Source organism: Etheostoma cragini, chromosome 8 (assembly GCF_013103735.1).
Source record: "Etheostoma cragini isolate CJK2018 chromosome 8, CSU_Ecrag_1.0, whole genome shotgun sequence".
Lineage (NCBI taxonomy): Eukaryota > Metazoa > Chordata > Actinopteri > Perciformes > Percidae > Etheostoma > Etheostoma cragini.
The window spans coordinates 19,359,728-19,374,340 of record NC_048414.1 but is presented as its reverse complement, the minus strand read 5'-3'; the positions used below and the strand labels follow the sequence as shown (position 1 = coordinate 19,374,340).

At 41.0% G+C, this 14,613-nt stretch overlaps 1 protein-coding gene and 1 long non-coding RNA gene across 3 annotated transcripts in view; one reads left to right on the top strand and one right to left on the bottom strand.

Moving 5' to 3' along the window:
- The window catches only part of trim44 (tripartite motif containing 44), a 46,428-nt gene that overhangs the window by 4,868 nt on the left and 26,947 nt on the right, over positions 1 to 14,613 (top strand). For both annotated transcript variants that reach the window (XM_034878710.1, XM_034878711.1), the window contains exons 3-4: positions 690 to 767; positions 9,180 to 9,464. In XM_034878710.1, the coding sequence (XP_034734601.1) occupies positions 690 to 767; positions 9,180 to 9,464 (363 nt within the window). The remainder of the gene's footprint in view (positions 1 to 689; positions 768 to 9,179; positions 9,465 to 14,613) is intronic.
- LOC117948841 lies at positions 308 to 14,429 on the bottom strand. Its single transcript, XR_004657571.1, has 3 exons — positions 14,417 to 14,429; positions 9,080 to 9,085; positions 308 to 382 (listed from the first exon to the last, which is right to left on the bottom strand). It is a non-coding gene; the product is annotated as an uncharacterized LOC117948841 (long non-coding RNA).

Sequence of the window (14,613 nt, the reverse complement as noted above, 5' to 3'; positions counted from 1 at the left end):
AATCTCAGTGCAAAATAGCCTATATCTCGTGTGTATGTATATATATATATATATATATATATATATATATATATCAAGTGAAAAAAAACATTTTTAAACTCTCTCACTCACTTTTAACCTCACCTTCATTATAAACAGCATGCAGTTTAGGCTGATAGCGTAACAAAGTCGTAACGCAGTCGTCTATGTGAGTAAGCTCGAGCTGCTCAGAGGCAACAACGCCCCCTACAGTCACAAAATACTATGGTCACAGAATTTGGTGTGACACCTGTCTCTAGCTAGATCCGGTGTGGTGTTTGTAGTTTTACTAATGTTACTAGTTGTTGCAACAGCACGTGAAAACACTGCAAAGTTTGGTAGACAAAAAAGAACGTTAATTTCGCTTTTTTTTTAAATTAAAGCATACTTTACTAGCATACATACATACTGAATGATTACCAGTGGAACAATGAGCTAATAACAGAGCAACCCCCCTGTTGTCCTCGGGTCAACTTTGACCCCTTTAATAAATGTCTTTATCTGCAATCTGGGTTTCTTTTTTAACCAAATTACCACGAAAAATTCCATAATCCATACAACGCTCTTTGCAAATACAATTGATCACTTTTATTATAACACAAGGGTTATGTAGTGGCATACTCCACGCCACAGTCTTGTGTTTATTGTGTGTTTGTCTGCTCCATCTGTAGAGCAGGCGAGGTTACGACCTCCTGGGCTGTACGCAACAGATGGGTGAGAAGATCAAGACCAAGTGGACCAACCCCGAGGTGAGTGCAAACTCCTCCACACACAACACTGACTCCAATCTTAATGTCAGTTATACAGTAAGGGCTGCTTTTTGGGATTTGTATTCAGCTGTTCTTATTTAGAAATTAGCTCTTATTTAATGAAATGAGAATTTGAACTTGGTCTTGAAGTCCTTGCAGGTAATGACAGCGGTCTCAGCCAGCCTGACAAACGAACACTGCAACGCCTATTTATTCATATCATCTTGTGCAATTCTGTATATTTCCGTTTCTCTAGTTCGTGACTTTCCTGACTACAAAGCTGACAATCTGATTTGAAGATTACGAATGCGTGATTTTTTATCTATTTTCGTCCGCGTTTTTTTTATTGTATTTTTTTTATGAGTTTCTAATTCATCGGGTACAGCAGAAAGCACTGCAGCGATATATAAACGCTGCAGCAGTGGAGACACAGCAGTCTAGAATGAGATAAAAAGGGATTAGAAAGAGATTATGCCATAAAGGCATTGGGTAGTAAACATGAGAGCCAATTATTTCAATCCATATATTTATCATGCCGCCCCATTCACACATCACATACATTGCCTGTTGGGGTTTTGTAGATATAATTCTTCTTGAAGGATAGAAGTGATGGCATCATTGTGTGATTACTCAGTCATGTCATTGTCAGGTTTCAGCTGATGTCACTTTATTGACTCAGCACTTCTGTGCTAAGTCAGAGGTTGTATTTTCAAATTTATTCTATATAGTCATAGTCATGCAAAATAAAATAAGAGAGACACATAGATTACCCTGTGGCTTGTATTCAATGTAGGACTGAGATAGTGGCTATTATGTACAGTGAGGAAAATAAGTATTTGAACACCCTGCTATTAGCAAGTTCTCCCATTTAGAAATCATGGAGGGGTCTGAAATTGTCAATCGTAGGTGCATGTCCACTGTGAGAGACATCATCTAAAAAAAAAAGAGTCCAGAAATCCCAATGAATGATTTTTAACAGCTCTATTGTAGTCCAGCCTTTACTTCTGTGACGAACGTGTGTCACTTTGTAACACACGTTATAATGCTTGCATAGCAGCTAGCGTGGCCCACCCTCATACTCTGCTGAAACAGACACCTCAACACACAGGGTGAAAAGAGGAGCTGCAGCAATGTGTAGTACAACAAAAATATGGTGTTTTCTGTAAAAATGACGGCATACGCTCATTTGTATTATTGTGAAATAATTACGCAAACATTAGCATAAAGCTTAGTGATGGTGTCAGCAAGGTAGATACACAGAAATAGAAATCTAGAATCTAACAGAAAGCAGGGGAAGAACATGCAGCTGAACAAATGCTTGTATTAAAGGTGCTCTAAGTGATGTTGGATGACGTTACTTTTTGTTGATGTTCAAAGTATTTTCAAACAAAACCAGACTAGCTCACCCCTCACTCCTCATCCTGTCCCTGCCCCCTCCCTTCTGTGCTTCCGTGCACTCAACACCCCCCCCCCCCAAAAAAAATCCTTCTTGTTGGTTAATTGGCTGGAACGTTGGAACACTGTGTGTGTATGATTTGTGGTGCAGGTGGACACAGTTTGTTTTTGTTGCCGTTGGTAGACCTCGGGCTGTCTACAGAGACCGCGTTCTTTACAGTGTGTTCTGGGGACAGGGCTGTCTACAGAGACCGCGTTTTTTACAGTGTGTTCTGGGGACAGGGCTGTCTACAGAGGCCGCGTTTTTTACAGTGTGTTCTGGGGACAGGGCTGTCTACAGAGACCGCGTTCTTTACAGTGTGTTCTGGGGACAGGCAGCTCGCTGATAAGGGGGAGATGTGTGCTGTATGTGACAACAAATGATGTAGCCTAAAACGGGTGACATCGCCTAGAGCACCTTCAAATAGCATAAAAAACAAAAAACAATAACAAAATGCAATATGTGGTGGCCGGTGATGATTGTGTGGCGCACCGCCTAATATTAGTCTATGTGTGGGAAACACTGCTGGTACAACTGGGAAATAAAGTTATGAACCTGAAAATGAATATAATATGAGCACTTTAAATCTTTTCACACACACACGCACACACAAAGGAAGGATGGGGAGAAAGGGCACGCACACACACACACACACACACACACACACACACACTCTCTCTCTCACTCACTCACCCCTTTGTTATTATGTCAGGAAGGTGGACCTCAGTTTTTTAACTGATGGCGTCTGTGCAGCCATCCCATGGTAGTCATTGAGGGATAAGGAAAGTGACAAGAATTTGTTCGTGCCACTGAGATTGTCTCAGTCAGTCATGTGAAACGAAGACATGAAATAAGGGTCACAAGCGGTAGAACTTTTCTTAACCCGCTTTCAACATTTTTGTCTAACCTTCGCCATGTTGCTGTCTGAAAAGCAGTGTGCGTGGTGCATTTCGCACACCGCCGTCTCTCTCTTGATGGCAATTGAAACAAAAGCTGCAAACTGAATTTTCCTGACAAGTCAGCCTTGAAAACAGTGGCTGTATTTCCATTACAGATGCCATAGTGGGGGAATGTTCTGCCTCTGAAAATAAAACCTGACCGCAGACAGTAGCGTGTTGTGCAGTGGGATATGTAACAGTGAGCGACGGGATCAGGTCTCAGCTCCTTACCATTGACAGCGGCTGCAGCTGCTCTCTCAACCACTCCTGCAACGCCTGCTCTGCCTTATGCTCTGCTTATAATACTTAGTGTGAACCCACTGGAGAGCTGTGGCACACAGGAGCACTGCTCAGTACTTGCAAAGATGTGACCTAAGCACAGTGGCATAATGTAGAAGGTTAATTTGACTGGCCTGTGAGAGGTAACATTTTACTGACAGCCCGGCACCCCAACCGAGTTCATGTCTATTGTCATACTGAAATATCAATGCTGCCCCAAGGACTTCCTGGACATTTAGTCTTGTGCTGCTTCACTGTAGAGGTCACCTGCTCACTCACAGGCCCCTGTATAAGAGACCCTGATGAGTGTATTTGTCGGTGTGTCCTTTCTGCATTCTCAAATGTCAACGTTTCTTAGTGTGTGTGTGTGGGTGTGTGTGTGGACTGAAGTTGAAGCAGGATAAGTTGCGTGGTATCAACATCGTAAAGGACTTCAGAAGGGAAGAGGTGTGAGCAGCTGTCTGTGAGGAGGTGAAGGGTGCATTTAACCCTTAGCTGCTGTTTTCACATTAAATCTAGCATGCAATCATAATTCTGTACTTTGCTGCAGATGTGCAGCTTTATATCTCTCAAAGCTTATATCTCCATTCTCCACCGGGGAATGGAACATAATGCAACAAAATAAAACATTGCGGATGCATCCATATTAATAAAGGACCAAAGGCGTAAGGTAACATAGATGGTCCAGACCGTTCAGCCAGTCATCTTGCGTTACCGATTGTCAAAGAGCTGGAAATGATCCAGACCAGGACAGCAGGTAGTAAGCATATTTATCTCGCTCTCATGTTTTATTTACTCACTTTGTGCCGGTGTAAGACGGCGTCGCCTGTGGAGCCGCTCTCTGCAGCTACAGAGAGAGGAGTCGGATATCTGAAAGCAGCATGGCAACATGAGCCCAGTAACCGACGTGTATGTGTGTGCAGTAGCTACATCCATTTTCCCTGCCTCATGAAATCTACAAGAGCAGCAGACACATTAAAGCCGTGGCTAAGGCATGAAAAGACTTGGCTGCCGCTGTAAGGTTTATTCATCCTGCTTTTTCTTGTTCTTCCCCACCTCGTCCTTTCCTTCCTCCTCCCTCTCTTCCTCTCTCTACCCCTTCTCATATTGCTCTTTAAGACCGTCATTCTTTTTCTATCTCCCCTCACAGCATTTTAATTGAATTACTCTGTATCATTTCCCAGAAAGTTGCCTGGCTGACATTGCCTCACTCAAAACCAATAAAAAGGTGCTGGAAATTGAAACTGCTATTATTAAACCAAAGGCCTTCTTTTGCATTTTTCTTCCCCCTCTTTTAACTTCTCTTACTTCCCCACATTATATAAATTTAGATGACTTTTGGAGAACGGCTGTTTTTCAAATGGACTTGTATTGCTGTGTTTTGTTGGAGGTTTAATTGGAGAATCTAATTTCTGGAAGAGATAAAAGAGAGCGTGAGAGAGTAGTGTTCACTTGGAACATGGCCACTATTGCCCAGGGCAAGGACAGTTCAAATCCATTTACTCCTAATGTTCTATTAATGCTTTTTAAGCCTTTTTAAAAAAGCATCACACACAAAACAGACCTCTGAATAAGCAGCCAGACTGGCTTTGATTTCAAAGAAAGTTAACCATTTCAACTCTGAGCTCCCAATATCAGCATCAAAGTTAGATAAAACATCCTCTTCTCTCTATGCCAATTTAAAACATATATATTCTGCAGCTGCATTTTTGATCACTTTGCTGAAGCTGCATGATGCTTACATTTTGGGAAATATTCCACATTACAGAAATATAGGTATGGTGTCTGTTGAAACTTTGGGATGCCTTTGTAATGGTGGACCCTCTGAGGTGTCTGTGCTGTTGAAAAGGTTAACATTAAAAGCTGAAGCTACTGTGATATTTCTCAATATTTTTGTCTCAACTAAAGTAATGCAAAACACTTTTTATATATATATATATATATATATATATATATATATTTCAATTCCCAAGGGCTGATTTTTCTTTTTCTGCAGTTTTATGCATCAACACTAATGAGTTGCACAACCTGTTTTTGTAGCCAGGCACAAAGTACACTTCTGTGTTAAGTTAATTGTATTTGGGTGCATTTCTAGATTGTAATCAAGTAAAGTGTTAGTGGAAATTCCAAGAAGTATTTTATTTTTAAGTCACAGATCCCAACTTGGTGTTTCTGAGGACACATTTTTGGTTAAAGCGACCATTTGGGTAGACAAGGCATGCATGCCGATGACATTGCAAATATTAGGTCTGAACTCACATGGTTTTTTTGCATTTTGTTTGCAGTACTTGACGAGACAAGAAGGCATGTTAGAAACATGAAGGGAAAAGTATTTTGCTTGTCAAAGTCCTCCCTTTGCTTGAAAAAGAAATTCCCTTTCTCAATCTGCTAGCCTGATGTCTTTCCTCTGCCTGTGCTGTCTCTCTCTCGCCCCCTGTCCTTACTCTAACTCTGCCCTTGCAGGCAGCGTGCGGCTGTCTCTCCCGAGGCCTCATTTCGTGGCCTCAGCTTGCAGCAATGCAAATGAAGATTAGCACGCATGAATGCTCCTTCCTCACTAGCTGGATACTTTCTCAGAGAAACTCTGACTGAAAGGTCCAAGGGCAGAGGGCTCCTGCCCCACATACACAGAGAGCGCTGATCCAGGATCACGCCTCCCATCTGCCAGCCCCAGGCCACAGGGACTCGGAGAGGTCAGGGGTGGGGGGGGCTCTATGGACGTCCTGGAGATTGCGAGATGTGGTGATATGATGGAATGTGTCAGTTTGATGACAGACACTAAAGATATTACATTTCTGTCTGCCCTATTCATGTTGTTGCTTTGCTCTTTCCCAGCATTGTTCTTATGCTGCTCTCTCTCTTCTTTGAAACCCGATGTGACCCCAAGAGAACAGAATATGCAGATACAGATGTTCTTTTTACCTCATTTTTATCTACTGAAAGACTTATTTATCTAGTAAAAATGTTGTCATGTAAAAGGAAATGAAGTGGAATACATGATTGATGAGTGGCGATCTGCAGCTTCACTGACCTGACTCAGTATTGGCTGCGACACACCAAGATATATATGTAACTTTTGCAAACATAAGCTATGTTAAAAAAGAAGAAGATTGTATTATAATGTCAAGTTACATAGTCCAGCTTGAAGTCATTGATAGACTAGCTGTATAAAAGAAAATGTAACGTCATCAGTATTAATGGTGGTAGCTAAAAGCTAAAGCTACACCTGACATGGCAATAATTAATGAAGTAACTGCTGCTACTGCTAGCTGTTGTTAAGTCACACTACAACCTATATCACTGAACAAACTGCAGACAGATACATTCCACTTGGCTAACTGATTATAAATGTAAATGCCGAGCAGATCCTTTAGATTTGCAGGGGAATTGGACTTCACCGTTGAATATGTTGATCCATCACGTTGTCCATTACACCTCAATCAGAGTCAACCTAGACCAAGACGCCGGAGACATCAAGACATGAGCAACAGCTTTAGCATGAAACGTCCCACTACGTAATGAGGTAGTAAATGCCTTGTCTTTTCTCTCATTTTTAAGTGTCCACTACTCACAAAGTAGTACAAATTTAAGAAAATGAGTCTTTCAGAAGATTTAATCAGGCCATATTGTAATTTCCTAGGATTTATTACATCTGAGCACTTCTTCTATTTCTCTGTGTGTTAAGTATGAGAACTTGCAAAGGCAAACGAGGCATCATTCTCTCCACTCTTACATATTGACTAACATATTTCACTTGATTTTCTGGACAAGGAATGGAAAATGTTGCTAGTCGAAGGCAGTTGCCGTCTATTGTTCCTATTTCAACAGACATATGTTCAGGGTATTGATTTTGGTGAAGAAGAAAGAGAAAGCAACTCTTTGCTTTCCAATTAGATCTTAACTATGTCTGTCTGTCTAATTCAGAATGAACAATGTGCATGTTTTTTCTGCACATACAAAGAAAGTAAATTAAAAATGTTACTTCTTGCGCTTGATTTAATGGCCAATTTGGAGAATCTGATTGCTTGTGCAGAAATGGCATACACACGATAAAACTTTTGGCCCCTCGGGGGCGTGGCTCTGCCAACCTCAGTAAAGACGGATGATTCCTTGCTTCACTGGAGAGAGGGAGGCTGAGGGGAAACAAGATAAAATAGATGGAAAGGAAGTGAGTGAAGTTCTGCTCAAGGGAAGAGGAAACACCGCGCAGCTGTTCGTGGATTGAAGCATTTCTAACATATTCAGGAGCAGAGATCATAACGAGTGACTTTGGGTAGTTTTACCTCTGTGCTGGAGGTGGAGCCATCTCAGTGGGAATGATTATAGGGAAGACGTCTGTTTATTGAGATGTTTTACTAATGAGTCCTAGCTACAGAGCGCTTCGTCAGGGGAAAAGGGAAGGTTATCTTAGCGAGCTGTGCAGTTGCCTTGAAAGCCAAACAGATGGCTTGCTGTGGAAGAAAGAGCCTCTGAGGTCTCTATCTACAGATGGGATGCATGGAGTTTACCTACAGGGGATCTACTCCACGCTATCATTAGCTGAGCAACCACTGGGCTTATTTAAATAGTATTCACTGGTCAAAGTAAAAGACAGAACTTTGTGTGGCCCTGCGGTCCTTCCATATGCATTTCTCTATTTTGCATCTGGATGTTAAATGTAAACCCTTATCATTTTACTCTTGTCTCATCTCTACTTGTCCTTTTTATTGTTTTTGAGTTTTAACTCCATCACTGCTTCTTTTCATTTCAGTATTTTATCCCTATGCTGAAGTAGTTCATTCTGGTAGATTTGAAATGGCAGCCCAGTATCTCACCGTAGGGGTGGGTGGCCCCAAAAATAAACTTAAAAAAAATATATGACTGCCAAGTAGTAATCTTTTAACCCTCGTGTTGTCTTCCCGCCAACCTGCAAATTTTTATTTTTCTGATGCCAAATTTCAAATGAAAAACCTTTTATCGTGGCTATGGTCGCCTTTTTTGACACGTTTGTGTCTTTCCCTTGATGTTTTTGTCACTTTTTCCACGTTTGTCGACTTTTTCTGAGCCTTTTGAAATGGTTGTTTTTCCCCCCCAAATTTGTAAAGCTTTTTCTTTTTCCTTTATCTAATTTTTTCAAATTTTTTGTCACTTAATTACATTTGTTTAGTAATGTGTATTAACATTTGGTCTTTTTTTGACATTTTTTGGACATTTGTCACACACAAATTCGATTACCAATAGTTTTTTTCTCCAAATGCAATGTAACTGACAGAAACACACAAATTGTATAAAATTAGTGAACTGATTAATTATTTAACTTGGGAACCATCCACGTTACGTTTTTGGACAATTTGTTTGAAAGAAACCCAAATTTTTGGTATAGAAACGTTTTGGAAAGGGGTCAGATTTGACCCAAAGACAACAGGAGGGTTAATGTATAAAATTGCAAATGAGAATTACATTTTTTGGTCAGTTTGCTTCACAATCCCATTTTGCAGCTATAAAATTGAAGTGAGATAAACAAACAAGGACATTATATTTTTAGATAAAACAATGTTTTATTTTGGGGACATGATTTGAAGTTGGACAGAAGGTACTTAATTGCAGAACATTGCAGTAACATTGTATCATGACCAGATATCTGGTTAGTACCGTATCGTGGGGCTTTGGGTGATTCCAACCGCTATCTCATACCATCTTGGTAACTTGTGGACTTCCTCTACCTCAATGCACCCAGTTCACTCCATCACTCATGCTCTCCTGTACCTCATTGTCTCCTAGATGTCAACAGAGGAGTTGGAGGCGTACGTGAACAGTCAGTTCGACGAGCTCCGCAAACTGGTGCGACTGGAGGAGAAGAGGACGCTTCATCTGGTCGACCTCAAAGAGGCGTTCCTGACAGCATCCGCTGCTGAAAAAATCGCCGAGATCTCTGTGGAAACCGAGCGCCTGCAGGAAGAGATGGCCAACATCACACACCAGCTGTGCCTGCTGGAGCGGGCTGAGGGGTTGGGTCCTGTTGTGGCAGCACAGGCACTAGCAGCAGTACCAGCCCACAGGGTGCAGGTAAGAAGACCCGACCATCCTCATCATCCTCAAGTCAGTAATGTTACAGAAACCCAGTGTGACTGACATTCAGCATGCAATCATTTATTTAGTCTATAGACCGGATGCTTCGGCTACTGCGAAACACACCATTCCACCTTGTTAGCTTCATGCTGTTGCTTTACATAATCTACAGTCTCCCACACTAGATGTCTGATGTAGGTGTTGGCCTGCTCAAATGTGGCCCTCTGAATCTAAGTTTAACATTAAAACTGGATAGCAAGTCCTTTAAATAACGCATCAGTCTTAGCTTGTTGTGAACAAAATTTGACTTAAAAGCGGTTACCAAAATAAAAGAAATGCTAAGGTGCTCTTGAGCAAGGCACCGAACCCCCAACTGCTCGGGGCGCCTTACCATGGGCAGCCCTCTCACTCTGACATCTCTTCATTTAGTGCATGTATAGGTACTGAGCATGTGTGTATTTCAGGCCTGTTTGTAATCACAACAGAGTAAAAACATTGTAATTGCCCCTTGCGGGATTAATAAAGTATACATTATATTTATTATTAAAAACCCAGTGCATTAGATCCGGAGGTCCACCTTGAATGATAAAATCACATCACAAGGTCTGCTGAGGGCACTTTGAAAGAACACAAGCAAAACGGGGTCAAAGATTAATGAATGTAAACTTTAAGCGTCGAGGTCCATTGCCAAAATTGTTACTAAGGACAGCCTTGTAAAACAGGGCACTGTTGCCTTGTCACTAAACAACTAAAAACTATTTTCCAGCCGGCAGAAAGCTGTTATGTTGCTGATCATGTGTGTCCGACTGTACAGTGCATGCTGCACATAGTTATTATTTACCATTTCTAAACATTTCTTAGGCAGTGGCACCCCATCCTGTCTTCATTTGCTTGTGATGTGTCGTAACGTCTTGCCAGTAAGGACCTGGTGCATTTCATCCAAAAACACCTAAGCAGGGTGGATGCTCACAGCCATGGATGTTTGATCCCGGGCCTTCAATTTAAGGGATCATCTTTGTAATCACTGTGGCATCTGCTGCATAGTCATTATGGCAAACATGAATATGGTAAACAGGTGCCACTACACACAGCTTTGTTCCAAATTAAAGTGGGGACCGGCTGTATTTATCTGGGAGAAAATTGTGTTAATGTAGAGAAACGCAGTTTTCCTTTCATACAGTCAGCTGTGTCACTGTGAGACATGCAAATAGATCCTGAGCAGCAGGCTGATGAAGCAGAAGTGTAACTATGTTTGTTTCCTCTGAGTACAGTTCAGTACAGCTATGAACACAGCAGCTGGTTACACTGTTCCCACGGTTTTTTCTTTTGTTTTTTTACATACCACCTTGTTAGTCAGAGTCAGGTTCTCATGCCAAAGTAATGCACCATGTGTGCAGGCACAGTACATAATTCATATACATTTACACGCACATTAACACAGCCAGTACAAGCCATGCCAACGCAGCACTTACGTCACTTCAGATTCTGCAGCACTGGACTCCCTCATCTCTCTCTGGAACATGAAAGTGGAGGCTTCAACTGCATATAGGTCTCTATTTAAAACTTCCCATTGGTCCATTTGTCACTCTCTATACCTCCATCACCACAGTCAGAAAAAGAGGCTTGAGTGTTCCCTAGTGATGCTACACAGGAACAGCGAGGCTGCAGTAATGGTGGTGGCAGATTGCTTTTCTAGCTGAGAAATGGATCCATGGTGGGCCAAGTTCATTAAGGCCCTAATTGAATGTCAATGGTTACCCTGTTTGTTCTCATGTGTTAGTTATTGCTGGAGTGGGCAGTGTTATTTGGAAATGTATGGTCCCAGGAGGTGTGTGTGTGTGTGTGTGTGTGTGTGTGTGTGTGTGTGTCTTTTTTCATTTCAAAGTGAGTTGGGCTGAGTTGCATGTGTAGTCTTGAAGTGAATGATATATGGAGCTATCAAGTCTACCTGAATTTTCTGTTCTCTGTCAAACATGTCGGCTGTACAGAGGGATCATGGATCCAAAGAACTGGCTCGAACGTTTCTTCTCCAACTTGCTCCCTGACTCTGTCGGTGTTAATCTGTCTGCCTTATAGTGGCAGTGTCTACAGATGGCACATTGAACTATATAATCATTCACTTGCCTCTTTACCTCAGTTCTGCAGAACTGTGTAGGGTACTCCTTTTCCATGATATTAGGGCTAAAATCTACCGATAATTGTGCTGATTAATTCGATATTTAAAACCTGACAAGGCTCACATTGCTAGAGCTCACAGACGGTCTGTCTTGCCAGCAGTCAAAAAACAATAAAGTGTATAATGTATGAAAAGAAGAAAAGAAACCACTACTCATATTCTTAAGAGATTGAATTTTGTGGTAATCTACTAATCAATTAACTGCCAGCAAAAGCTGCAGTAGTGTATGTTCTTTAGTCATTCTTGTTGCAAAAGTCCTGTACAGTTATGAAATAGTGTTTGGGGATTTAAAACCCATGAATGAAGAAAAAGCCTTCAGCTTTATTCAATGGAAATACACATTTAAATATGTTGACCCTGTTTGCTGTTTCGGTTTTTGTGTGTTTCTCCTTCTGCAAAGCATAACCTAATCCTATTTGCCAGAGAGGTACAGTCATAGCCTCCAGCACTTTTTGGTTGAAAGGGAAAAAAGACCAGCGGCGTCATGGCCAAGTCAGGAAAGCGATTGCTGCTTTGTAACAATATCAAGCTCACATACTGCAGCCATGGAACAGCAAGCCTGTGGAATGGATTAACAATAATGTCAAATGTCTCTCACCTGTATAAAATCCATCCCTTAAACTGCTCCCCAAATAATAAAGCACATAACTGAGGCAAGTCTTTTTGCTTAAGATCAGACAAACAAATTACCACGGGTTCAGTTAATAATCTCATCCTTCTTTTAATGCAGGAACACATGTAGGTGTGGACCCACATAAACACACTATAAAGAGCGTCAGCGCGGATGAGAAAATTGTTCCAAAAATTGACCAATAAGCGGAGGCCAGAGGGAGAATGGATTAGGAGACTTTGTCTCAGTCTAAGTCCATTGATTATCAAAATACTCAGTCTCCACATTTTCATTTAAAAGTGCCAGTAGGTACTCATTTGTTCATCCGCATTATCTGTTTACTTGAACATTCCCTGATGACTAATAATAAAAAGAAATATACATTTATATGTTAGGGGGGGAGAAATGATCTACCTGCCTGACTGGTACGCAGACAGTGCATAAAAACCAAGCCATGAGTCAGTCGTGACCCAGGTCCCAATGAACTCCTCGGAGGCTGATTTCAGCCAACGCAGCGTTTTGCCCAGTGGCTCATCATTTAAATTAGATGAAGCTCCGTGTTAAGACTTTGCCCCCTTTGAAGTTTATTTCAGTTTTGTTTATTTATAATATATTGTGTGTTGGGAAGTAGTTTTCTTTTGTTTTTAACCACTTTAAAACAATAAAAGGTGATAGTAATATAATAGGAGTAATAGTAGGAGCCCCAGCGTGCTTAAAAGTTACACCATAAGCAGCTTTGAGGCGTATCAATAATTTCATGTAATATAGTCTTTTTCTCCATGTTGAATGTTATGGCTGAACTTGTGATTTGTGGTAGGTATTCCTTATAGATCACTGCATAGAAACAGATTAATGTGGGTGAGGGATAATTGCTTTGTACTGAGATGTGCATCAACATGTTCTTTGTAGGGTTAGGGTTAAGGTAACGGCACACTTTTGAAATTGTGCTCATTTGAATTGATCATGTTTTAAAATTTTGAATGGAGCAGCTTCAGGTTGTTTCTACTGATGGCCTGTCTAGCTTTTTCTTACAGTATCTCTGAAAGTTTGAGTGTGTATTTGTGCACTTAAAGATTAACTTGCCTTAGGCCACATGAATAATATAAAATAATAAGTGTTGAATATAGTATTTTTTTAAGCCACAAAGGTATGATTTTTGTCTGTACTGTTGCATAGGTGACTGCGGTAAGAATAGTCGGAACTAAGCTCTGTAGCCGTCAGCTTCTTTCTAACAACATATTTCATTTTGTGGGCACTGGCAGTAAAGACACTTTATTGGACCAAATGAAAATAAAGCACACAACTGGGACTATATCAATATTACATTTTTAGTGTTAATTTAGTAATATAATGCAATCAAATCAAATATCAAAGAAATCCAGGGCCAGATGTTTGTACGTTTGCAAATGTAGCGTTATCAGCGCCATGACCAACCTGCAGAAAGCGCACGCTGTGATACTTCCATCGTATTTACCAAACCTGCAGTTCATCGGGTAATCAATGCCTGTCTCCGCCCGCTATACCGCAAATTGCGCTGTAGCAAAGCGTTAAGCACCAGTGCTCTAATGGGGCTGAGTGCAGACTGCGATATTCCCACTGCTGATGCTGTGACTGCTTAAAAATGATCCTGATGCCAATATTTGTAATGTGGCGAGGAGTTTAACAACTGCTGTAATGAAATATGAACGTTGAGTCGTAGATTCAATGTCATCTTTCATTTCTTCCAGTAACTGTAATTTTGCATGGCTGCTTAATCTGTAACGCTTAATGATTTTGTGTTCACTTCACTGAAAAAGTGTGATCCTTTTGGCGAAAATCTTTTCAGCTTGTGTCCTTGGCCGATGTCTTTGTCTTGCTCGGATTACTGCTGCCATTTCACCAGAAGGCATATGAGAGGAAACACGCTGCCAGGTTGACACCTGCTTTTAGGGGCGCAGGCGAAGAATTTCCCTGGTAGAATAGAGGCTTGCTCTTACTTGCAGTCTTTCTAACTACCATAGAATATATAATTAAGCACATTTTACGCGTATCCTCCAACCTTTTTCAGAATCAGGATCAAACTCAGAATCGGCTTAATTTGCCAGGTATGAGGACACATACAAGGAATTTTTCTCTGCAGCATCGTTGCTCACATTGTGCTAACACATATAAAACAACCAAAACAAAATATACACCATAGCTACATACTCTAAACAGAAACAGTTTAGAGGCATGAGTGCAATGCAGAGTTCAATAAATTATTTAAATGTGGAGCATAGTGCAAAGGATACTGGGATAAATAGTATTATGTTATGTAATGTTTTTAGTGGGACTCCCACTTTCCACACGACCCTCCCACAAACACATAGTGAAAGCACAAC